The 27169-nt window shown below is 44.5% G+C and overlaps 1 protein-coding gene across 1 annotated transcript in view; it reads right to left on the reverse strand.

The window, feature by feature from the left end:
- The window catches only part of LOC145346307 (dedicator of cytokinesis protein 2-like), a 1149449-nt gene that overhangs the window by 1067823 nt on the left and 54457 nt on the right, over positions 1-27169 (reverse strand). Inside the window, exon 2 of the mRNA XM_080193520.1 lies at positions 8705-8788. Coding sequence (XP_080049646.1) covers positions 8705-8788 — 84 coding nt within the window. The remainder of the gene's footprint in view (positions 1-8704; positions 8789-27169) is intronic.

Consider the following 27169-nt stretch of genomic DNA (forward strand, 5'->3'; position numbering starts at 1 on the left):
AGTCTGATGCCAGCAGGGAAAAAGTTGTTTTTGAAATGGTTGGCATGTGATCTCAGATTTTTATATCTTTCTCCCCATGGAAGAAGGTGGAAGACAGTATAACCGAGATGCAAAATGTCCTTGTTTATGCTGGCATGCGACAGACCTGCCATCCCAGGAATCAGCCTGGTAAATGTTCATTGCGGTCTCTCTATAACAAGGACGCCCTTCCTCAGATAATGACACCAATACTGCATAAAATACTCCATATGTGGCTTCACTAACGCCCTATACAATTGTAGTAAAACATCTCTATTCTCATACTCAAATCCTTTTGCTATGAAGGCCGACGTACTATTTGCCTTCTTTACTGTCTGCTCTATCTGTGCGCTTACTTACAACGGCTGATGCACAAAGTCTCACTGAGCGTCCACATCTCTCAATTTTCAAATAATAATCTGTCTTCTGATTTTTGCTACCAAAGTGGATGACCTCACATTTATCCACGTTAAACTGCATCTACCATGCAGATGTCCACTACTCAGCCTGTCCAAATCATGTTGAAGCATCTTTGCATCCTCCTCACAGCTCACCCTCCCACCCAACTTTGTATCATCTGCAAGTTTGGAGATAATACATTCAGTTCACTCTTCCAAATCATTAATATATAATGTGAACGGCTGGGGTCTCAGCAGAAATACTTGCGGAACCCACTAGTCACTGTCTGCCAATTGGAAAATTACCCATTAATGCTAATTCTTTGCTTTCTATCTGTTAACCAGCTTTCTATCCATCTCAAGACACTACCCACAATCTTGTGCGTTTAAACTTTGCATAATAGACTGTCATGTGAAACCTTGTTGAAAGCCTTCTGAAAGTCTAAATAAACCACAACAAATAATTCCAGTAGATTCTTCAAGCATGATTCCTCTTGTAAATCCATGTTGACTTTGTCTTCCACTTTGTCTGCTTTGTCTTCTAATGCCTCCCAAATGCTGAGCTATGAAATTTGGCATATCCACTATAACTCTCATTAACTTTTACAGATGCACTATAGAAAACATTCTTTCTGGGTGTATCACAGCTTGGTATGGCTGCCGCTCTGCCCAAGACCTCAAAAAGCTACAAAAGGTTGTGAACTAAGCCCAGTTCATTGTGCAAACTGGCTTCCTTTCCATTGATTCGGACTATACTCCCTGCTGCCTCAGAAAAACAACCAGAATGATCAAGGACCCCACACAGACACAGGGAGAATGTGCAAACTCCACGCAGACAGTGACCCAAGGCCAGAATTGAACCTACATCCCTGGCGCTGTGAGGCACCAGTGCCAACTACTGTGCCACCGTGCCACACTGAAGATGAATAGACGAAGCAGAAAGATGGAATATGACAGGCTTAAGATCATAAGAACATAAGAAATAGGAGCAGGAGTAGGCCATCTAGCCCTTCGAGCCTGCCCCACCATTCAATAAGATCATGGCTGATCTGAAGTGGATCAGTTCCACTTTCCCACTTTCTCCCCATAACCCTTAATTCCCTTGTCTATCAAAAACCTATCTACCCATGATTTAAATATATTTAGCGAGGTAGCCTCTACCACTTCAACAGACAGAGAATTCCAGAGATTCACCACCCTTTGAGTGAAGAAGATCCTCCTCAACTCTGATCTAAACTGCGCACCCCCCCCCCCCTATCTTGGGGCTGTGCCCTTTAGTCCTGCTATCCTTTCTAAGCAGGAAGAATCTCTCTACCTCTACCCTATCCATCCCCTTCATTATCTACATCTCTATAAGATCCCCCCTCATCCTTCTAAACTCCAACAAGTACAGACTATTTAGTTTCTCTTCATAGTCCAACCCCCTCATCTCCGGTATCAGCTTAGTGAACCTCCTCTGCACTCCCTCCAAGGCCAATATATCCTTGCGTAAGTGCAGCGACCAAAACTGCACACAGTACTCCAGCTGCAGCCTCACCAGTATTCTGTACAGTTGCAGCAAGACCTCCCTACTTCTATATTCAATCCCCCTCGCTATGAAGGCCAGCATCCCATTCACCTTCTTGATCACCTGCTGCACCTGCAGACTGGGTTTTTGTGATTCGTGCACAAGGACCCCCAGGTCCCTCTACACCGTAGCATGCTGCAGCTTTTCGCCTTTTAAATAATAATCCCTCCTACTATCATTTCTGCCAAAGTGGATAACCTCACACTTGCTAACATTATACTCCATCTGCCAGGTCCTCGCCCACTCGCTCAGCCTATCCAGATCTCTCTGCAGACTTTCCACACCCTCCACGCAATTTGTTTTACCACTCAGCTTCGTGGAATCAGCAAACTTCGTCACCTTACACTCAGCCCCCTCCTCTAGATCATCTATATAAATGGTAAATAGTTGACGCCCCAGCACCGATCCCTGCAGCACTGCACTAGTCACCAACTGCCAATCAGAATAGCACCCATTGATACCAACTCTCTGCTTCCTATTAGACAGCCAATCCTCTATCCACGCTAACACCTTACCCCCAACTCCGTGCACCCTAACCTTCTGTAGCAAACTTTTATGAAGCACCTTATCAAATGCCTTTTGGAAATCTAAAAACACCACATCCACTGGTTCCCCTCTGTCTACCGCACCAGTCACATCCTCATAGAAATCCAATAAATTCGTCAAACACGACTTCCCCTTAATGAATCCGTGCTGCGTCTGCTCGATCAAACCATTCTTTTCTAGGTGCCTCGCTATTTCTTCTTTGATGACGGATTCTAGCATTTGGTAGCTTGGTAGCTTGAGTAGAGAATCAGAATGAATATGGGAAGTATGGAGCAGAAGTGAGAAAGGAAATAAGGAAGACAAAGAGACAGGACGAGAATAGATTGGCAGCTACCAGAAAAAGGAATCCAATGGTCTTCTAAAAGTAAAATGTTGTCAGCTGTACAGTGGGAAGCTAGGGAGCAAAATGGACCCTTGTCTGCGCAGGCAAGATTTGGGTATGGCAGCATATTGGTTTTACGTTACCTGACATAACTTGAATTCAATTGATTTATCATGAGACAATCCAATTGTTTCATTTATTTGGCCAGCTAGCCGATTTAAATTCCTCAGCTGCTGTGGTGGGATTTGAACTTATTGACTGGTGCAATGCCACTTGCGCAGAAATGCCATGGGCTTAAGTCAGACAAGCAGCCCTGGCTCCCCTGTTGCAAGTGTTATATTGATATAAAGGCAACGATCAATCATAAGGGCGCACGGTTGTACAGTTGTTAGGTGGCATGTTGGCACAACGGTTAGCACTGCTGCTTCATAGTGCCAGGGACCTGGGTTCAATTCTGGCCTCAGGCCATTGTCTACGTGGAGTTTGTGCATTCTCCCCCTGTCTGCGTTGGTTCCCTCCGGGTGCTCAGGTTTCCTCCTGCAGTCCAAAAGGTGTGTGGTTTAGACTGATTGGCCATGTTAAATTTCCCCTTAGTGTCAGGGGGTTTAGCAGGGTGAATATGTGGGTTACAGGGATAGTATCTGGATGGGAATTTTGTCAGTGCACACATTGTGGGTTCACTTATTAGATCTGGGGGGGGTGGGGTGGGGGAAGAGAGCTTGAGGACATCAGCAGCAGGGCAGTGCGCCTGTGCTCTGCTCCATGCCAAAGTGAAACTGAGGCTAGATTATATGACACATTTCCCTTAAAGTGATGGCATGCTGCTATCCCTTAAAGGCACAGTATAACACCCTGCTATACATGGACAATTGTGGACCGTTAAAGGAGAACAAGTACAGATTTAACAAGAAATTGTGTTTGACTAAGTTGAGTGATGTTTTGAATGACATAATGGTAAGGGCAATGTCGTCAATGTTAGTCAAGGGTAGCGTGGTGGCGCAATGGTTAGTACTGCTGCCTCATAACTCCAGGGACCTGAGCTCAATTCCTGGCTCGGAGCACTGTCAGTATGGAGTTTGCATAGTCTCCTCGTGTCTGCATGGGTTTCCTCCAGGTGCTCTGGTTTCCCTCCACAGTCCAAAGATGTGCGGGTTAGGTTGACTGACCATGCTAAATTGCCCCTTAGGGTTCCGTGATGCGTAGGTTAGAGAGATTAGTAGAATAAATATGTGGGGTTACGGGAGATAGGGCCTGGGTGAGATTGCTGTCGGTGCAGACTCAATGGGCCGAATGGCCTCTTTCTGCACTGTAGGATTCTGTTATTCTATGAGGGTTAGGCTGCCCATATGGACTTTCAAAAGGGCATTTGATAAAGTACCATATGACAGGCTTGTTAGCATACTTAAAGCCCATGAGGGAAAGCAGCAGCATAGACATAGAATAATCTAAGAAATGGAAAGCAGAGATTTGTGGTGAGCACTTTTTATGCTCCTAAAAGTACAGGCCAGGTGCTGGGAAATGGGATTAGGTGTTTGTCACGTGTCAGTGCAGACTCGATGGGCCGAAGGGCCTCTTCTGCATTGCATCATTCGATGATCCTATGCAATGGAGTTACCCAAGGTTCCATACTGGCTGCTTTTGAAATATCTTCATGACTTGAGTTCAGAGATGCCAAACACAAAACATGGCAATATGGCAAAGATTGAGGAAGACATTGGGTCAAGAAAGCATTCTTTCTGGTTGTATCACAGCTTGGTATGGCTCCTGCTCTGTCCAAGACTACAAGAAACTCCAAAGAGTTGTGAGTGAAGTCCAGTCCATCACTCAAACCAGCCTCCCACCTATAATCCCCGTCTACACTTCCTGCTGCCTCAGAAAACAGCCAGTATAATCAAGGGCATCACACACCCTGATCATGTACTGTTTTTGGAACTAAGTTCCTCCAGGTAAATGTCCTAGCACTTGTGTGGTTGGCATAGTAACACAGTGGTTAGAATTGTTGCCTCACAGTTCCACGGACCTGGGTTCGATTCCCAGCTTGGGTCACTGCCTGTGTGGAGTTTGCATGCTATCCCCATGTCTGTGTGGGTTTCCTCCGGGTGCTCCAGTTTCCTCCCACAGTGTGAAAGATGTGCGGGTTAGGTTGATTGGCTATGCCAAATTGCACCTCAGTGTCCTGGGATGCATAGGTTAGTGGGATTAGCAGGACAAATATGTGGGGTTACAGGGATAGGGCCTGGGTGGGATTGTTGTCAGTGCAGACTCGATGGGCCGAATGGCCTCCTTTTGCACTGTAGAGTCTCTATGGTTTCTATGAATGTTGCTCACCACTTATCAACTCAAAACTGAATGCTGTCCAGGTTTTGTTGCATTTGGTCATGGACGGCTTCAGTATCTGAGGAGTTGTGAAGATGGCTGGGGCTAGGACACCAGCCTGAGGAACTCCAGCAGCAATGTCCTACCACCACAACCATCTTCCTTTGTGCCAGAAATTACTCCAGTCAGTGGTAGTTTCCACCAATTCTCATTGTCTTCAGTTTTGCTGAGTCTGCTTGATGCAACATTCAGTTATATATGGCTTTGATATCACTCACCGCTGAAGCTCAGGGCTGGAAAATTCCGCTGCAAACAAGGACAAGAGAATTTGGCGCTCAGCCAAATCTCCATTCACTGCAGCGGGACTGGAGAATCCCAGCAGCGTGAACCACCTGAAAATTCCAGACCAGATCTTTCATCCACACTTGGATAAAAACTGTAATGAAACCAGGAGCTGAGTGACCCTGGCAGAACCCAAACTGTGAGCTGCTGAGTAAGTGCCACTTCTTTTTATTTGTGGGACATGGGCGTCACTGGAGGGCCAGCATTTATTGCCCGTCCCTAGTTGCCTGAGGGCAGTTCAGAGTCAACCACGTTGCTGTGTGCCTGGAGTCACATGTAGGCCAGACCAAGTAAGGGCAGCAAATTTCCTTCCCTAAATGAACAGATGGGTTTTTTCCAACAATCGACAATGGTTTCATGGTCATCAGAGATTCTTAATTCCAGATATTTTTTATTGAATTCAAATTCCACCATCTGCTGTGGCAGGATTCAAATCTGGGTCACCAGAAGATTAATAGTCTAGTGATAATACCACTAGGCTATCGCCTCCCATTGCACTTTATAACACTATTGGCAGCACTGTACTTTGTGGATGATCAAGAGTAGACTGGGGGGGGGGGGGGCGGTTTAATTGTCCAAGTTGATTTGATGCTGCTTTTTGTCAACAGGACATTCTTGGCAGATTTTCCACGTTGCTGGATAGATGTCAGTGTTGTAGCTGTACTAGAACAACTTGGCTAAGAGTACGACAAGTTTTGGAGCACAAGTCTTCAGTAGTGTTGTTGGAATGTTGTCAAATGTTACCTTTGCCTCATCCAGTGACTTCAGCTATTTCTTGGTAGCATGTGAAATGAATCAAATTGTCTGAAGTCTGCCAACTGTCATGCTGGGGACCTTTGGATGAGGCAGCAATAAGAGGCCTGATAGCAAGTGGGAAACATTATTAAGAGCAGCCTTCGAAAGGGAATCGATTAAATACCGGAAGGAGCAAAGAGAAAGGGTGGGATTATCTGTACTATTCCTTGTAAGAGCTGGCACCAACTTGATGGAATGAATGGCCTCCTTTTGTGCTGTCATGTTCTATGGTTAATTATATCCTTATTTTGTTTTCTTTTACATAAAAACCACCAGCAAGCGCTGAGATGCCATTTTTGTCCTCATGTATCAACCCAAGATCTTTGTGACAACATTGACATGTTACCTTGCCTGAATGTAGAACAGAACAGCAGGAACAGACCCTTTGGCCCACGATTATGTGCCGAACATGATGCCAAATTAAATTAATTCCTTCTACTTGCCCTTCATCCAAATCCCTCTATTCATTGCATATTCATGTGCTTATCTAAAAACCCCTTTAATGCCCCTATCGTATCACTACCCCTGTCAGCGTGGTCCAGACACCTGCCCATCTCCTTTGAACTTTCTCCCCCTCACCTTAAGTCCATTTCCTGTTCTATTAGACATTTAAATTCTGGGAAAAAGATTCTGACTGACAACCCTATCTATGCATCTCATAATTTTATAGACTTCTATCAGGTCTCCCTTTAGCCTCCGCTAATCCAGAGAAAACGACACTAATTTGTCCAGCCTCTCCTTATATTTCATACCCTCTAATCCAGGCAGCATTCTGGTAAACCTCTTCTGCATCCTCTCCAAAGCCTCCACATCCTTCCTGTAATGTGGTGACCAAAATTGAACACAATATTCTGCTCTAAGTGCGGCCTAAGCAATATATTATAAAGCTGCAACATGACATCCTAACTCTTGTACTCAATGCCCCGACCAATAAAGGTAAGCATGTCATGTGCCTTCTTTACCACCTTATCTACTTGTACAGCCACTTTCAGAGAGCCAAGGGCTTGAACCCCATGATCCCTCTGTACATTGGTGCTGTTCAGGGTGCTGCCATTAACTGGAAACTTATTCTTAAGATCTGATCTCCAGCACCTCACACTTAAACTTCATCTGCTATTTCTCTGAACTAGATATTAGTCGAGTTCATAAGAACATAAGAACATAAGAAATAGGAGCAGGAGTAGGCCATCTAGCCCTTCGAGCCTGCCCCGCCATTCAATAAGATCATGGCTGATCTGTTGTGGCTCAGTTCCACTTTCCCGCCCTCTCCCCATAACCCTTAATCCCCTCTCTTATCAAGAACCCATCAACCCGCTTCTTAAAAATATTTAGCGAGGCAGCCTCCACCACTTCAACGGGCAGAGAATTCCAGAGATTCACCACCCTTTGAGTGAAGAAGTTCCTCCTCAACTCCGTTCTGAACCGCCTCCCCTTTATCTTGAGGCTGTGCCCCCTAGTCCTACTGTCTTTTTTGAGCGGGAAGAGTCTCTCCACCTCTATCCTATCCATCCCATTCATCATCTTATACGTCTCAATGAGATCTCCCCTCATTCTTCTAAACTCTAACGAGTACATTAGTGCTAAACTCTATTGGATTGTCTCACACCACTCAGGTCATACCTTCAACCTGCTGAACATCCCCACTTGGCCTGCGCACCTGCCACTGAAGTGTTTACAAGAGGAATCCCTAGCAACAAAGTGGGTGCCAGTCCAAGTCTTGATATTTAGAGTCACAGAGGTTTACAGCATGGAAGCATACCCTTCAGCCCAACTTGTCAATGTCACCCAGTTTTTACAACTTAGCTACTCCCAATTGCCTGCATTTGGCCTATATCCCTCCATACCGATCTTATTCATGTGACTGTCTAAATGCTTTTTTAAAAGACAAAATTGTACCCATTTCTACTACTACCTCTGGTAGCTTGTTCCAGACACTCACCAACCACCCTCTGTGTGAAAAGATTGCCCCTCTGGACCCTTTTTGTATCTTTCCCCTCTCACCTTAAACCTATGCCTTCTAGTTTTAGACTCCCCTAACTTTGGGAAAAGGTATTGACTGTCTAGCTGATCCATGCTCCTCATTATTTTATAGACTTCTATAAGATCATGCCATAGCCCTGTACACTCCAGAGGAAAAAGTCCCAGTTTATCCAGCCTCTCCTTATAACTCAAACCATCAAGTCCTAGTAGCATCTTAGTAAAACTTTTTTTGCACTCTTTCTAGTTTAATAATATCCTTTCCATAATAGAGTGACCAGAACCGTACACAGCATGCCAAGTGTGGCAACTTCAAGAAGACGTCCCAACTCCTGTATTCAATGCTCTGACCAATGAAACCAAGCATGCCGAATGCCTTCTTCATGCCGTTCTTAATAAATACACACCCACTCACACACTCACCTTCACACACTTGGAGGATATTGACAGTGTCTCCAATCTGAAGAGGGATATGATGTTCCTGAGTTCCTTTGAAATTCCACACCGCTGAAAAGAAAATGGGAGAATTTAAAGAAGAAAAGTAACGTGGGGGAAAAAATATAATAAGTTGAAAAACTGACATTTGCAAACTCAGTGCGAAAGATCTGTGCTGCAAATTGGCATTAATAAAAAAGAGGACACAAGAGACAATGACGCTGAAATAAAGGATACTGTATTCTGGCACAGCTCATTAATGTGATGGCATAGATTACTATTCAGAAAAAAGTATTTAATCTCAAATAGCACAGTAGGGAATGAATGCTGAGAAAAAAGACCTGCAAGAGAAATTAATAATACTTACATTTATACATATAACCTTATCACATTGAATTGTCATCAGATGATGAATTATCATTGTATTGCAGACATGCTAGTATTACACGAATGTATAACTCCACAAGCAGCAATACAATGAGAGGTATTAGGGGATGCAATAGCTAGTGGTAGTATTGTTCCAAAGAGAAATAACCCCAACTTACCCAGTCATTCCTGATAGTTAAAATCTCCCCATCTTCCCGGGGAACACTAGCTAGGGTAAATGCATGGGGTTATGGGAATAGGGCCTGGGTGGGAGTGTGGCCAGTGCAGAGTCGATGGGTCGAATGGCCTCCTTGTGCACTGTATGGATTCTATGATTCTTCGAAATGGTGCCATGGAATCTTCAATGTTCACTTGAGTGGAAGATGAAGCCATCTTTACCAGCCCATCTGATTGATAGCAACACCAACAGTGTGGCAGTCCCCCAGTACTGCACTGGAGTGTAGACGCTATGCAATCAGATCACAAGACGGAGCTGAAAGCTGATCATCTCTGAGTTTGAGAGTGCGAGAGCGCTGCCAGCTAAGCTGACAAGCGGTAAACAACAAAACAGAAGATTCAATATAAAGGCATAAACATTGGAAACCAGTTTATAATCAGAAAAACATTTTGACTACTTCAAGTATACACACACACACACACACACACACACACACACACACACACACACACACACACACACACACACACACACACACACACACACGTGGAAGTAGATCTCCCCTCATTAACCTTAGTTAGGCTGCGCTTGGAATGTAGTGTTCAATTCTGGTTGCCACACCAACAGAAGGAATTGAAGGCTTTGGAGAGGGTACAGAAAAGTTATCAGGATGTTGCCTGGCGTGGAGGACATTAACTGTGAGGAGAGGTTTCACTGAAAAGATGGCGGTTGAAGGGCAACCTGATAGAAGTCTACAAGATTATGAGGGGTATGGAGAGAGAGGGTAGTCAGAAGATTTTTCCCAGGGTGGAAGAGTCAATTACCAGGGGGCATAGGTTTAAGGTGCAAGGGGCAAAGGTTAAAGGAGATGTACAAGGCAAGCTTTTTACACAGAGGGTGGTGGGTGCCTGGAACTCGCTGCCTGGGGAGGTAGTGGAAGCAGATATGATAGTGACTTTTAAGAGGTGTCTTGACAAACACATGAATAGGGGATGGGGATAGAAGGATATGGTCCCCAGAAGGTTAGGGGGGTTTAGTTCAGTCGGGCAGCACGATCAGTGCAGGCTTGGAGGGCCGAAGGGCCTGCTCCTGTGCTGTAATTTTCTTTGTTCTTTGTATATCCTGGGGGGAGGGGAGGATCTTCAGCTGGAGCCAGGGAGGAGTGGAGGATAGTCAGCTAGTTTTGTCAGACCCTTGTCTGTAAATAATTATTTTACGTTGGCGATAAACCCTTCTATATTTTGAGCCACATCGACTTGCCCTCGGATTATTACAGTCGCATTCTCACCTCCGCATCTGTAAACTGTAGTTTCAAATCCCGCACTCGGACTTTAATATCAAGGTGGACACAGCTCCAAGGGAGATTTAATAAATGTGTGCAAGATTATCACAGATTTCGAAAAGGTAACCAAAACGAAGCTAGTCCCATTGGCTCAGAGTACGAGGACACAGATATAATGTTTTGGGCATGAGGGAATATGAGGAAGATCTCTTTTAAGTATTGAGTAGTAATGATGGGGATCTCATTATCAACAAGTATGGTGGAAGCAGGACAATGATTGGAAAATGGAATTGAATGGGTTCATGAAGGAAATAAACTTCCAGGGCAGGGGAAAGGGACTAAGTGAATTGCTCAACAGAGAGCTGATATCAACCTATTTATTTTTATTTATTAGAAACATAGAAAAACTAGAGATTACTAGACTTACCTAAAAATAGAAACATATTAGTGTCACAAGTGGACTTACATTAACACTGCAATGAAGTTACTGTGAAAACACCCCAGTCGCCACACTCCAGTGCCTGTTCATGTACACTCGGGAGAATTTAGCATCTAACCAGCGCATCCTTCGGACTGTGGGAGGAAAGCAGAGCACCCAGAGGAAACCCACGCAGGCACAAAGAGAACGTGCAGATTCTACACAGACAGTGACCCAAGCCGTGAATTGAGGCCGGGTCCCTGGCGCTTTGAGGCAGCAGGGCTAACAACTGTGCCTAGGATGATTGTCTGTGTGGAGTTTTCTCTGGGCGCTCCGGTTTCCTCCCACGCTCAAAAATATGCAGGGTAGGTTGATTGGCTATGCTAAATTGCCCCTTAATATCAGGGGGAATAGCTTGGGTAAATACATGGGGTTAGGAGGATGGGGTCAGGGTGGGATTGTTGTCAGTGCAGACTCGATGGGCTAAATGGCCTCTTTCTACACTGTAGAGATTCCATGACCAGATGTAAACAATCTTCTGAAGGATTGGGAGTCAGGAGGGGTGAGGATTGTGCTGAGCGTAAAATTCTGCCCCAGTACTTCTCTAACACCATTAACTGCTCCATCTACAACAGTGTTTTTAATGATTTGTCTGCATATATCCTCTGCTCTTTGACCCCATTCAATTTCTTACTTTGTAAGGTGCAAGTGTTCCCTGGCTAAAGTCCACCATTTCATAGTTATCGATATTAAATTTACCACTTCTCGTAATGGCCCAGGCTACTGGTTTTCTCATGTTTTTTGTATTATATTACATTCTTCCTCAATGGTAGCTAAACCTTCCCAATTCAATATCATTTGACTTTTTAAAAATTTATTTATGGGGATGTGGGCATCATTGGCTGGGGCAGCATTTATTGCCCATCCCTGAGGGCATTTAATATTCAACTCCGTTGTTGTGCATCTGTAGGCCAGACCAGTAAGGACGGCAGATTTCCTTCCCTAAAGGACATCAATGAGCGGATGGGTTTTTCCGACAATCGACAATGGACAAAGAACAAAGATTAAGAAAATTACAGCAAAAGACCAGGCCCTTCGGCCCTCCACACCTGCACTGACCATGGTGCCCAACTTAACTGAAACCCCCTAACCTTCCAGGGACCTTATCCCTCTATTCCCATTCTCTTCATGTATTTGTCAAGAAGCCCCTTAAAAGTCACTACCATATCTGCTTCCACTACTTCCGAGTTCCAGGCATCCACCACGCTCTGTGTAAAAAATTTGCCTTGTATATCTCCTTTAAACCTTGCCCCTCACACCTGAAACCTATGTCCCCTTGTAACTGACTCTTCCACCCTGGGAAAAAGCTTCTGACTATCCATTCTGACCATATCCCTCATAATCTTAGAGACTTTTATCAAGTCGCCCCTCAACCTCCATCATTCCAGTGAAAACAAACAAAGTTTCTCCAACCTTTCCTCATAGCTAATGCTCTCCATACCAGGCAACATCCTGGTAAATCTTCTCTGTACCCTTTCCAAAGCCTCCACATCCTTCTGGTAGTGTGGCAACCAGAATTGAACACTATATTCCAAGTGCGGCCTAACTAGAGTTCTATTAAGCTGCAATATGACTTGCAATTTTTAAACTCAATGCCCCAACCAATAAAGGCAAGCATGCCTTCTTGACTACCTTCTCCACCTGCATTGACACTTCCAGTGATCTGTACACCCAGATCCCTCTGCCTATCAATACTGTTAAGAGTTCTGCCATTTACTGAATATTTCCTATCTGTATTAGACCTTCCAAAATGCATTACCTCACATTTGTCTGGATTAAACTCCATCTGAAATCTGTCTGCCCAAGTCTCCAACCGATCTCTATCCTGCTGTATCCTCTGATGTCCTCATCGCTATCCGCAAATCCACCAACCTTTGTGTCGTCCGCAAACTTACTAATCAATTCAGTTACATTTTCCTCTAAATCACATATATATTTTACAAACAGCAAAGGTCCCAGCACTGATCCCTGAGGAGCGCTACTTGTCACAGCCCACAATTTCAGAAATGCACCCTTCCACTGTTACCCTCTGTCTTCTTTGACCGAGCCAGCTCACCTCTGATCCCATGCAACATCACCTTTTTCACCAGTCTGCCATTAGGGACCTTGCCAAAGGCCTTACTGAAGTCCACGTAGACAACATCCACTGCCCCACCCTCATCAATCATCTTCAACACTTCCTCGATAAACTTAATCACGTTAGAGAGACACAACCTTCCTTTCACATATGGCCTCTCACTAATATATCCACTTACTTCCAATGGTTTCATGGTTATTAGTAGACTTCTATGCCGGAAATCTATCAGCTCACCCACCACAGAATTTGATAGTGTTTGCTCCCAAATAAACCTGTTGGACTTTAACCTGGTGTTGCGAGACCTCTTACTGTGTTTATCCCAGTCCAACGCTGGCATCTCCACATCACGAAAGCTAGTGGCGTTTGCTACCAAATAAACCTGCTGGACTTTAACCTGGTGTTGTGAGACTTCTTACAGTCAAAAATGTGCAGATTAAGTGGATTGGCCATGCTAAATTGACCCTTAGTGTCTGAAGATGTGCAGGTTAGGGGAATTAAACTTGTGCAGTTATGGAATAGGGTCTGGATAAGATGCTGTTTGGAAAATTGGTGCAGACTCGATGGGCTGACTAGCCTCCTTTAGAGATTCTAAGATTCTGTCCAACGCAAATCATGAGTAACAGTGCTAATCCTTGTGGTACAGCATTTTTGAGCTTCCTCCAGTCTGATTATAATGACCCTCTTGTAGTGTTCGAATTTTCATTTTTGTTCCAGCTCATCAATAAGAAAACCACAGTGGAGAGGCCAGCTTCTAATAACAACGGAAGAAGTATTTCTCATTCAGAGAATTGACATCATCATGTTAGCAGCTGATACAGTCACATATAAATCATTGCTGATTATATAACAGACTGGCTAACTCACCAACTTGGTTGAAAATACCATCAGGATTACACAGTAATGCAGCTGATGTTGTGGTGATGGCTCCACTTCAAGAGATGTGCCTCCCTTTCTCCATACGGAGACAGTTAATTCAAGTATTCGAGGAATGAGATAAAGAATTTGGTGAATCTAATGCAGCAACAATAGCCTCTCCCTCAATGTCAACAATACAAAGGAGATTGTCATCGACTTCAGGAAGCAGAAAAAAAAACATGCCCCTGTCTACATCAATGAGGTTGAAGTTGAAATGGTCGAGAGATATAGCTTTTTACGTGTCCAGATCACCAATAAACTGTCCTGGTCTGACGTTATAGTTAAGAAAGCCCACCACTGCCTCTATTTTCTCAGAAGACAAAGGAAATTTGGCATGTCAGCTACAACTCTCATCAATCTTTACAGATGCACCAGAGAAACCTTTCTTTCTGGTTGTATCACGGTTTGGTATGGCTTCTGCTCTGCCCATCACTGCAAGAAACTAGGTTGTGAATGTAGCCCAGTCCATCACACAAACCGGCCTCCCATCAATTGACTCTGTCTACACTTCCCACTGCCTCAGAAAAGCAACCAGCATAATTAAGGACCCCACACACCCCATACATTCTCTTCCAACTTCTATCATCAGGAAAAAAATACAAAAGTCTGAGGTCACGTACTAACCGACTCAAGAACAGCTTCTTCCCTGCTGCTGTCAGATTTTGAATGGACTCACCTCGTATTAAGTTGATCTTTCTCTACGCCCTGACTATGACTGTAACACTGCATTCTGCACCCTCTCGTTTCCTCCTCTATGAATGATATGCTTTTTCTGTACAGCGCACAAGAAACAATACTTTTCACTGTATGTTAATACATGTGACAATAATAAATGAAATCAAATCAAATCAAAATCAAAGTATTTGCACCTTTAAGATTACACTATGGCATTCCAGTCTATAGCACAGCTGCATTTACGAGCCACTCTAGAATGGAGCTTACAAAACATGCTACGTGTGACAACTTAACTAATTTGCAGTCCCAAATGGAACCAGAACATTGCCACTATTTGCTAAAACCGCTCCTGACTTTCTTCTGTGCCAAATGCACGGTGTCACAGTGGTTAGCACTGCTGCTTCACAGCGCCAGGGAACTGGGTTTGATTCCCAGGTCACTATCTGTGTGGAGTCTGTATGTTCTCACTAAGTCTGCGTGGGTTTCCTCTGGGTGCTCCGGTTTCCTCCCACACTCGAACAATGTGCGGCTAAGGTTGGCCATGCTAAATTGACCCTTTGCATCAGAGGGACTAGGCAGGGTAAATATAGGATAGGGTCTGGGTAGGATTATTGTCGGTGCGGGTTTGACGGGCTGAATGGCCTCCTTCTGCACTGCAGGGCTTCCATGATTCTATGAAATGCCTGAACTGTCTCTGAGGCGCAAGTACATTCAAGACCAGAAAATTGCTTCTGCTCTGTGAGTGGGACAAATAGTTATCTAGTGGTCCTGAACTGGATACAAGAAATATCAAATTGTCTGATTGGTAATCTTTTATCCCTGGTCCCCATCTCCAAATTCTTCCTTCGAATTCCCTCCCAGAATGGGGACTCCTCTGTTGCAGTGAAATCGCTAGTTGAGGAGGAACTTCTTCACTCAAAGGGTGGTGAATCTCTGGAATTCTCTGCCCGTTGAAGTGGTGGAGGCTGCCTCGCTAAATATTTTTAAGACGCGGGTTGATGGGTTTTTGATAGGAGAGGGGATTAAGGGTTATAGGGAGAGGGCGGGAAAGTGGAACTGAGCAGCGACAGATCAGCCATGATCTTATTGAATGGCGGGGCAGGCTCGAAGGGCTGGATGGCCTACTCCTGCTCCTATTTCTTATGTTCTTATGTTCTTATGTTCTTAGTCTGAATGGTGAACAGTGGAATGATTGAGGTATAAGAAAAGAATGTGTTGAAGGGAATAAATAAATGCAAGGAGAACTGTTTCCGCATGTGGAGGGTAAATGGGCCGAGGTTGGGCTGAATGGCCTTTTTCTGTGCTGTAACTTATTTTTGCTTTCGATTCTTTTTCTCCTGCTTAAACTAACTTTTCTCGGAGTTTGAAAACAGAGTTTGCTCCCTCTGTGCTTCTTTCCTCTTGTAACCTCCAGGCTTTTAATGTCAGCGTTTTACAGCAAGCGATTATTATCTACTTCTGTCAATGATAGAGTCTCACATCACAGAAGGAGGCCATTTGGCCCATCATGTCTGCGCTGAACGTGCAAACTCTACACAGACAGTGACCCGAGGCCGGAATTGAACCTGGTGCTGTGAGGACTTGTGACACTAATAAATAAACTTAAGCTTAATGCTCTGGAGATCTGTGTTCAAATCCCACTATGGCATTTAAATTGCCATTAAGTCCCACGATGGTACTTACCTGACGAAGGAGCAGCACTCCAAAAGCTAGTGGCTTTTGCTACCATGTAAACCTGTTGGACTTTAACCTGGTGTTGTGAGATTTCTGACTGTGTTTACCCGTGTTTACTGTGGCATCTCCACATCATTTAAATATAACAGAGAATAAATCGATAAATGACCATGAAGCCATTGCCGATTGTCAGAAAAACCCATCTATTTCACTGATATCCTTTAGGGAAGGAAATCTGCTGTCCGTATCTGGTCTGGCCTACCTGTGACTCCAGATCCACAGCAATATAGTTGACTCTTAAATGACCTGGAAAATGACCTATCACACAATTTAAGGGTAATTAGGGATGGACGACAAACACGTGGCCCAGCCAATGATGCCCACATTCCCTGAACAACTAAAAAAATTCCCTGGAACTCCATCCTTTATAGCACTATAGGTGTACATGCATCACATGGACTGCAATGGTTCAGAACTCATTCCTAGCTCCTCAAGGGCAACTAGTGCAATTAATGCTGAACATGCCAGAGTTGCCGACATCCAATGAACAAATATTTTAAAAAAGAGTTATGGTGCCAAAGCCTGATTTTGTGATGGAAAAAGTCAAACACTACTCCACCCAAACCTTGATATAAATGGAAATATGACTCAGTTATGGAATTTCTGGTCACACAAGCCAATAAACTCCACTTCCCACTTTCAATGGGAATTGTGATAAGAACAAAACATGACTAATATTTTCTCTTGAGCTATGCACCTTCAGAATCCTGGTTTGATATTTGAGTTCTGTTGTCTTATATTGAGCATAAGCTGCAGCACGACTGTACTTAGAGCAAGAGGAACCCATTAGTGGAAGCCAATCTGCTTCATGTTTTTTCATAGAATCCCTACAGTGCAGAAGGAGGCCCATTGTGCCTGCACCTTACCCAGGCCCCATCCCCATAAACCCCACGTATTTACCCTGCTAATCCCCCTGACACGAGGGTTAATTTAGCACGGCCAATTCAACTAACTCACACATCTTTGAACCCTTTGCTCTCTGCCCTGGAACAACATTTTCAATGAGGGATAATTCAGTCTTGAGTTCACACAGCTAAAATCTGAACTAAACAGGAAAGGAATCAAACTAGTGGGGGCGATGTCCAAGTGATATTATCGCTAGACTATTAATCCAGGAAACTCAGCTAATGTTCTGGGGACCCAGGGTTCGAATCCCGCCAAGGCAGATGAAGGAATTTGAATTCAATAAAAAATATCCAGAATTAAGAATCTACTGATGACCATGAAACCATTTTGATTGTTGGAAAAATCCATCTGGTTCACTAATGTCCTTTAGGGAAGGAAATCTGCCATCCTGACCTGGTCTGGCCTACATGTAACTCCAGAACCACAGCAATGTGACTGACACTCAACTGCTCTCTGAACAAGGACACTAGGGATGGGCAATAAATGCTAGCCAGCAAACGATCTCCATGTCCAATGAATTATTTTTTTAAAAATGGCTGGATTTAGATTAAAGCTTTCTCTACTCTTGTCTTATCTTCATGAGACGTTTATTCAGCCGTCAGTGGAATACGTTTGCCTTCCCAGAATTTTGGCTTCGTTGTTTGATATTGATGATTTGTAAATCTCTCCTTATCTTCACTACTTTTTCTTCCCTTAAAGTTCTTCTCAAAACCAATTGGAACTTGCATGCAAACCATTTAGAGGAGCTCAGGGAACTTGATTGTGACTCAATTCATGTCACCAGGTGATCACCGCTCCTTTCACATCAAAGTTCAGTAAAATGGGGAAATATGATGATTGCTTCGATTTGGTCCCACCAGTGGTTAGTCACTCATTGAGACATAGATGTTGAGAATGGTTCATTCTGTCAGGTTCAGGGAAGGGGCCAGTGTAGTGGAACTGGGCATCAGTCAGGGCTCAATAAATTTAATTTTCACCTTCACCACCAGGGTACCAACCTGATAGATTTTTAATTAGTAATGGGTTGAAGGGCTGTGGAGAAATAGCAGGAAAGCAGTGTTGAGGCCAAAATAAGATCAGCCATGATTGTATTGAATGGCGGAGCAGGCTCGAGGGGCTAAATTATCTATTCCTGCTCCTAGTTCTTATGCTTTTCTGTAGATCAGATCACTCATCCATTACAGAACCCACACGATGGCCATTTCATGTTCCTTAATAACGGGGGATGAATGAGCATTGGGGGATGAGAAGAGAAATCCATTCAGCCTATCAGCCAGACAGTGAGGTTAAAAACCACCCTATCCATAACTTTCCAATCCTTCTTGCTGATAGGACCTTCTGATCCTGCTGATGGCGACCCCTCCCAACATGTTTCCCGTCCTCGGAGGGTATGAGGAATGCAAAACCCCATTGATATCAAAGAACAAGGAACAAAGAAAAGTACAGCACAGGAATAGGCCCTTCGGCCCTTCAAGCCTGTGCTGATCACAATGCCCTAACTAAACTAAACACCCTTCTTCCCTCATTCCGTCCATATCTCCCTATTGCCTCCCTATTCAAGTACCAATTCAGATGCCTGTTAAATGTTGCTAATGTGCCTTCTTCCACCACCTCCTCTGGTAGCACGTTCCAGGCACCCACCACTCTCTACGTAAAAAATTTCCCCTGCACATCGCCTTTAAACTTTCCCCCTCTCACCTTGAACTTGTGCCCCCTTGTAATTGACACTTCCACCCTGGGAAAAAGCCTCTGACTATCCACCCTGCCTATGCCTCTCATACTTTTGTAGACCTCTATCAGGTCTCCATTGAAGGGCAATTGAAAGTCAACCATATTGCTGTAGCTCCGGAGTTACATGTAGGCCAAACAGGTAAGGACAGCAGATTTCCTTCCCTGAAGGAACCAGATTTTTTTTTTGCAAGCAATTGACAATGGTTTCATGGCCATTAGTAGATTCTTAATTTCAGGTAATTATTTTATTGAATTCAAATTCCATCATCTGCCGTGGCGGGATTCGAACCTGGATCCCCAGAACATTAGTTGAGTCTCTGAATTAATATTCTAGCGATAATGTCACTAGACTATCACCTCCCCCTGTTCATGAAATAGAAATCAGTCAGGGCAGACTAAGTGTCAGGAGTTGCTGGTGGGAGTAGTGTATAGCTTATATATATTAATTTTACTGATGATCAGAACACTAAACAAAGAAATGATTAGAACATGTAATGAAGGCAATGTAATCATTATGGGGCACATTAATCTTCATACACTCTGGAGCATCAAATCACCAAGCCTGGACTAGATGATGAATTTCTAGAATGTTTTTGTGACAGTATCCTGGAGCAATAGATTGTGAAACCAACTAGGGATAAAGCTATTTCAGAACCAGCATTGTGTAATGAGGCAGGGTTAATTATTAATCTCAAAATTAAAGGACTCACTGGGAAATAATGATCATAATACAACTGAATTCTGTTTTAAGTTTGAAAATGACATACTCCAATCTAAAGAAAGAAACTTAAAGTTAACCAAAACCATACGTGGGTATGAGGGGAACTGACTAAGCCTGCTTGAGTAGATAAACTAAAGGCTCATGGCCATAAAGAGAATCATTTAGAGGAACAATTCAAAATATTAAGCAAAAATGTATTCCATTGAAAAACAAAAGTTCAATACAAAAAGCCCATCCCTTATTTACTCAGCAAGTATTAGAGTTAAATTAAAGGATTATAAATTTGCCAAGAATATTTTGGAAGTTTGAGTCATGAGTGTTTTAGAAATTGGGAAAGGGCCACCAAAAAGTTGATAACAAAGGGGAAAAAATAGAACAGAGAGCATACTAACTATAAACACAAAAACAGACTGTAAGAGCTTTTGCAATTTTATAAAAAGGAGGAGAGTAGCTAAAGCGAATATTTGTCCCTTGGAGGCAGAGACAGGAGAAATGATCACGCAGAATGAGGAAATGGCAGAGACATTGAACAAGCATTTTGTGTTGGTCTTCGCAGGAAAAAACACATGCTGCATACCCAAAACTGAGGGTGCCTTAGAATCTGAAAAAAAGATGCCACACAAAAAGTTAATAAGCTAGATCATTGAATTGAGGGTACTATATTAACACAGATGGAGGATTGGCTATTGGACAGGAAACAAAGAGTAGGCAGAAATGGGGCATTTTCAAGTTGAGAGACTGTGATGAAGATAGTACCAGAAGGATCAGTGCTGGTCCTCAGCTATTGCCAATCTATATTAATGACTTAGAGAGACAGAGAGTAACGAATCTGAGTTTGCTGATGACGCAAAGCTCGGTGGAATTCTATTTTGTGAGGACACAGAGAGGCTACGAGGGGTAACGGCAATTGAAGTGAGTGGACAACTCGTTTACAGATGGAGTGTTATGGGTGGGTTGAAGGTTGTTCATTTTGGTTGTAGGAATAGAAAAGCAGAATATTTTTTAAAGGGCATGGAACTTGTAAATGTTGACCTCCAGAGGGACACTTGGGCATGCTCACACGAGGAACTCAGAAAGTCAGTGTGTTGGTGCAGCGAGCATTTAGGAAGGCTTATGGCCTTTATTGCAAGGTGTTCAGAGCACAGAAATAAAGAAGTCTTGCTACAAATTGTGTTTATAAGAACATCCTTGGAGTAATGCATACAGTTTTGGTTCAATATGTAAGGAAGAATATACTTGCAGAAATATACTTCATTCATATAAAATCTGACAGACACAATGTAATACTTTTCAGATTGTTATAATAGTAAAGTGCAATGAATTTTACATATTCTCCAAGGATCACAACATTCTCTGAGGTGCTTCAGTTCAGCAATGTGAAAATTACATACATTTCAATATTTTCATTACAGAGTGTCAAATTCTTTCCAAACTATATACACTCAGAGATGCTCTGGAACATTTGGATTGAGTTAGGATTAAGCACACAGTCCGAGAGGTTTGTAATGGCTACCTGCCCCTCAATATGCATTCCATTGACTCTATCCCATCCATTATCTCCATTAACATGGTCTACTCTTCTCACTGCCTCTGGAAGCAGCCAGCATAATCAAGGATCCCAACACACCCCAGACATTCTCTCTTCCACCTTCTTCCATCAGGAAAAAGATACAAAAGTCTGAGATAAGATATCAACTGAAGAACAGCTTCTTCGCTGCTATCTTCAGAGTTTTGAATAACCTTATCATATCTTTCTCTTCATCTCTAATAACAACATTATATTCTGCACCCTTTCCTCTCGTTCTCTCCCATGTATTCTATGGACAGTATGTTTTGTTTGTATAGCACAAGAAACAGTACTTTTCACTGTGTCCCAACAGAACAAAGAACAAAAAAAATTACAGCTCAGGATCAGGCCCTTCGTCCCTCCAAGCCTGAACCAACCATGCTGCCCGACCTAACTGAAACCCCCTTCCCTTCCAGGTACCATATCCCGCTATTCCCATCCTATTCATTTATTTGTCAAGATGGCCCTTAAAAGTCACTATGATATCTGTTTCCACCACATCCCCCGGCAGAGAGTTCCAGGCACCCACCACTCTCCGTGTAAAAAATCTGCCTCGTACATCTCCTTTACACGTGACAATAATAAATCAAATAAGATGATGAATGGGATGGATAGGATAGAGGTGGAAAGACTCTTCCCGCTCAAAAAAGACAGTAGGACTAGGGGGCACAGCCTCAAGATAAAGGGGGGGCGGTTCAGAACGGAGTTGAGGAGGAACTTCTTCACTCAAAGGGTGGTGAATCTCTGGAATTCTCTGCCCGTTGAAGTGGTGGAGGCTGCCTCGCTAAATATTTTTAAGAAGCGGGTTGATGGGTTTTTGATAAGAGAGGGGATCAAGGGTTATGGGGAGAGGGCGGGAAAGTGGAACTGAGCCACGACAGATCAGCCATGATCTTATTGAATGGCGGGGCAGGCTCGAAGGGCCAGATGGCCTACTCCTGCTCCTATTTCTTATGTTCTTATGTTCTTATGTTCATTCAGATAAACATTGGCTGAAAGGCTTTTTTTTTATTGTTTTGATATTTTATTCCTAATCAAAGAAGCCAATTAAGTCCAGAGCCCCCACATAAGGGACAGACCAGATCCAAGCTGACAAGTCAAGAATATACACCCCATCTTGGGTTTTATCAAACAAGGTCCAAGCTGACAGGATGAGGCATTGCAACCCCTCCAAAGCCCAAGATAGCTTTGAAAAATTGCACCAGATAAAGCCTCAATTTAATTTCATTGGCTACCCTGAACCTTTACTCTGCCCTAGCCTGAGCAATCCACCATCACAGGTGTCAGCACACACCTCACGTGCAATGGGCTAGCCTCACCACTCCCCCCTCCCGCCTGATCATGGCTTCACTCATTGACTTGAAAGGCCTGAAGAGAATGTCACAGGTTCCCATGGCAACAGCCCCCAGCACCCAGTTGCAAGGGAGGCCTAGATTTTCCTTGTGTGGGAAACAATGGAGTCGTGCTGACATAAAAAGAGTCAAAATAAAATTATATACCAACTTTACTAGGCCTCGTTGGGCCCTTGATCCAGCTCCTTGTAGGGCTGACAGGGTAGGGGGGAGCAACCATTGCTCCCCTTATTCAAGATGTAGGAGCTCCAATTACATCATCAATGCTAATCTGCATATTCAAAGAGGACCCCGTGAATGTGGGAACAGGTGTCCTTGCCACTTGCCATAAAATAGTTTTCGTTGTGTAGTGACTCTAATCAGGCAATTGAGGTGGGCCTGTTAGAATGTAAATGCCCTGATTAAGGGCCAGATTGACGGGCCCGATCAGGGAGCGTCTTGCTTTGTATTTAGCCAGGAGCGTCAGTTCCTCTGGGACTCCTGGTGTACACTGCTAACTGAAAACACGCTGTAAATAAAGGGAATTTGGTGAAGGGATTTCTGCCTCTCAATTACACATTGAATCATAGAAACCCTACCGTGCAGAAAGAGATCATTCGGCCCATTGAGTCTACACTGACCATAATCCCACCTGGGCCCTACCCCCATATCCCTACATATTTACCCGCTAATCCCTCTAACCCACACATCTCAGAACACTAAGGGACAATTTTAGCATGGCCAATCAACCGAACCCACACATATTTGGACTGTGGGAGGAAGCCGGAGTACCCGGAGGAAACCCACGCAGACATGAGGAGAATGTGCAAACTCCACACAGACAGTGACCCAAGCCGGGATTCGGACCCAGGTCCCTGGAGCTGTGAAGCAGCAGTGCTAACCACTGTGCCACCCTAATAGCAAGGCAGTTAATTCAAACGGGTCAATATTAACAGCCCTCCCCCACTGTCTGTGCCAGCTTTCTGCCCCGTGGAGTTAAATTAGGGCAAGGATGTCCGCCAGCAAAACAGCCAAAGATTGCACAGGAGGTAATGGCAGGAAAAAACTGGGCGGGCAAAATAACCACAGCATTCTCACAAGACGTGGTTGTGGGGTAAACCTATCTTCTTACATTGAGTAGGAATGCCGTCTAACTAGGCTGGCACCCCTCGGTTATCCTAGAAATTCCCCTAACTGCATGGGTGCGTGCCAAGTTTTTAGTCTTGCAGCAATGTACAAGAATCAGAGCAGAGTGGTTTCCTCCGGCTGGAGAAAGCAGAACAAGGAGGCCCAATTAGAGTTAGAACATTCAGGAAGCATTTCCTCACAGAGATGGCAGTGGAAATCTACAGCTCTCTCCCCGCGGGGCGGCACAGTGGCACAGTGGTCAGCACTGCTGCCTGACAGCCCCAGGGACCCGGGTTCAATTCCAGCCTTGGGTCGCTGTGGAGTTTGCGTGTTCTCCCCGTGCCTGCGTTGGTTTCCTCCCACAGTTCAAAGATGGGCGGGTTAGGCTGATTGGCTAAGCTAAATTGACCCCCAGCGTCAGGGAGATTAGGAGGGTAAATATGGGGATAGGACCTGGGAGGGATTGTTGTCAGTGCAGGCTCGATGGGCCAAATGGCCTCCTTCTGCACTGTAGACTCTTTAACTCTATAAAAGCTGTTGAGGATGGGGAGGGGGCAGGGGCCATCTGAAAATTTCAAAACTATGATTGACAGATCTTTGTTGAGAAAGGCTGTTTAAAAGCTACAGAACTAAGCTGGATAGCTGGAGTTAAGATACAGGTCAGCTCTGGTCTAATTAAATGGTAGGAGCATGTTCAAGGGGCCGAATGGCCTTCTCTTGTACTTTACGGACAGAATTCTACGCTTCCCCCAGAGAAGGGGGTCTGAGGAGGATGTGGAGTGCAAAATTGAATGCTATCTTGGCACCCCATTGAAGGTGGAATCTTCCAGTCCCGACGATGTGTCGGGTTTTGTGTGCCCGGTACCCTCTGCCACTGGGGAACATGCCACCAGGGGGTCACCCTTGGCAGGGCCGGAGAATCCCGTCAGCGGGAACGAGTGGAAAATTGCGGCCAATGTTTCTGAACTGGTTACATAAAATGGAGGAATTTTACTGGCCCACCTCCTCCTCGGAATCGGAGTGGACAAGGGGCAGACCATGGAAAGGTCCATTGACCTCGGACTGGACGACTGAGGCCGTAAAATCTCACCCAATGACTTTTGTCGGTATCCAGTGTCCTGGACATGGACTGGAGTAGTTGCTAAACTGGATGATATCTCGGGCAGTGTAAGCTCTAATGAATGGATTAGTTGGATAACTCAACAAAGACGCAGGACTCTGATCCATACTGCAATTAGAACATAGAACACTACAGCACAGTACAGGCCCTTCGGCCCTCGATGTTGCGCCGACCAGTGGAACCAATCTAATGACCCTCTAACCTAAACTATTCCAATGTTATCCATATGCCTATCCACTGACCATTTGAACGCCCTTAAAGTTGGCGAGTCCACAACTGCTGCAGGCAGGGCATTCCACGCCCTTACTACCCTCTGAGTAAAGAACCTACCTCTGACATCCATCCTATAATTACCACCCCTTAATTTTAAGCTATGTCCCCTCGTGTTAGCCATTACCAACTGAGGAAAAAGGCTCTCCCTATCTAATCCTTTGATCATCTTGTATGCCTCAATTAAGTCACTTCATAACCTTCTTCTCTCTAATGAAAATAACCTCAAGCCCCTCAGCCTTTCCTCATAGGACCTTCCCACCATACCAGGCAACATCCTGGTAAACCTCCTCTGCACCCTTTCCAATGCATCCACATCTTTCTTATAATGCGGCGACCAGAACTGTATGCAATACTCCAAGTGCGGCCACACCAGAGTTTTGTACAGTTGTAACATGACCTCACGGCTCCGAAATTCAATCCCCCTACCAATAAAAGCCAACACACTGTATACCTTCTTAACAACCTTATCAACCTGCGTGCCAACTTTCAGGGAGCTATGCACATGTACCCCAAGAGTACATTGCGTTCCATTGTCCCACACCTGCTGCTTCAGTGCGAGTCTGGTTGGTGGGATGTTGGCGGAGGGGTGGAGGGGAGGCAGCAGTTGGTGGCATATGCAATGGGGGTGGAGGGGGGGGTGTTCTGCACAACATTTAAGCAATCAGGCAACCAAATCAACTTACAGGCTGACACTCCACTGATACCTCAAAATGGACTGTGCTGACCATTTCAGCTGGCCCCTGTCCCCTCCCCCTGCCCCATCCTCAACAGCTTTCATAGAGTCAAAGACTCTACATTGCAGGAGGAGGCCATTTGGTCCCCCTGCCCTTCCGGGCACTGTATCGCTCCATTCCCATCCTATTCATGTATTTGACAAGATGGCCCTTAAAAGTTACATCATATCTACTTCCACTACCTCCGCCCGCAGCAGGTTCCAGGCACCCCACCACCTCTGTATAAAAAAAAACTTGCCTCATACATCAAAGGTTACAATACAGAGTCTAGCCACATTTGCAGCAAGAAAACAGATATGGTTCACTGCAGCAGAAGATAGAGATCTGAAGGGAGCGTATTCGCTGACTGAGGATGAATATTTCACAGCCTTTTTCCAACTGGGACAGGAACGTGTTCCAATTAGAAAAAAGAGGGGCCAGCTGAAATGGTCAGCACGGTCGGTGCAGGCTTGCCGGGCCGAAGGGCCTCTTCCTGTGCTGTAATTTTCTTTGTTCTTTGTTTTCTTTGGGCCTGTCACTGAGGTATCAGTGGAGTATCAGTCTGTAAGTTGATTTGGTTGCCTGATTGCTTAAATGTTGTGAAGAACATCCCCCCCCAACCCCCCGCCGCCCCCTCATTGCGTATGCCACCAGCCGCTGCCTCCCTTCCACCCCTCCGCCAACAACCCACCTACCAGACTCACACTGAAGCAGCAGGTGTGGGACAATGGGACAAACAGGCAACAGAGTGTGGCGACTAGGGGATTTTTCCCAGTAACTTCATTACGGTGTTAATGTAAGCCTACACATAACACTAGTCAACAAACTTTAAACTAAATGCATTTTTGTATCTTTCTCCCGACAGAAGAAGAAGAAGGTGGAAGAGAGAATTTTTTCGGGATGCGTGGGGTCCTTGATTATGCTGGGTGCTTTGCCGAGACACAGAGGAGTTTACAGGAGGAAGCTGGGGTCTGGGTTGGCAGAGTGGGGGGCGGGGGACGGTGGTGGGGGGGGTTGGTGGGACGAGGACGCGATGAGGAATTCCATCTTCTTTTCACAGGGAGGTAATCATATAATCAGCCAAGTCCCAAATGGAAGGACGTTACCAAGGTACTCAAGTGGGATTTATCAAGAAGACATCTCAAGGAGCAATGATTGGGCATGGCATTCTCCCTATGGAAGAATATTGGAAGCCAATGATTTATCGCTATATTAAACATGTGCAGCTCTCAGAATATCAGAGACGATAGTGAAACAA

The sequence above is a fragment of the Carcharhinus amblyrhynchos genome, chromosome 1 (assembly GCF_965287045.1).
Source record: "Carcharhinus amblyrhynchos chromosome 1, sCarAmb.v2.hapA, whole genome shotgun sequence".
In the NCBI taxonomy this organism is placed as follows: domain Eukaryota; kingdom Metazoa; phylum Chordata; class Chondrichthyes; order Carcharhiniformes; family Carcharhinidae; genus Carcharhinus; species Carcharhinus amblyrhynchos.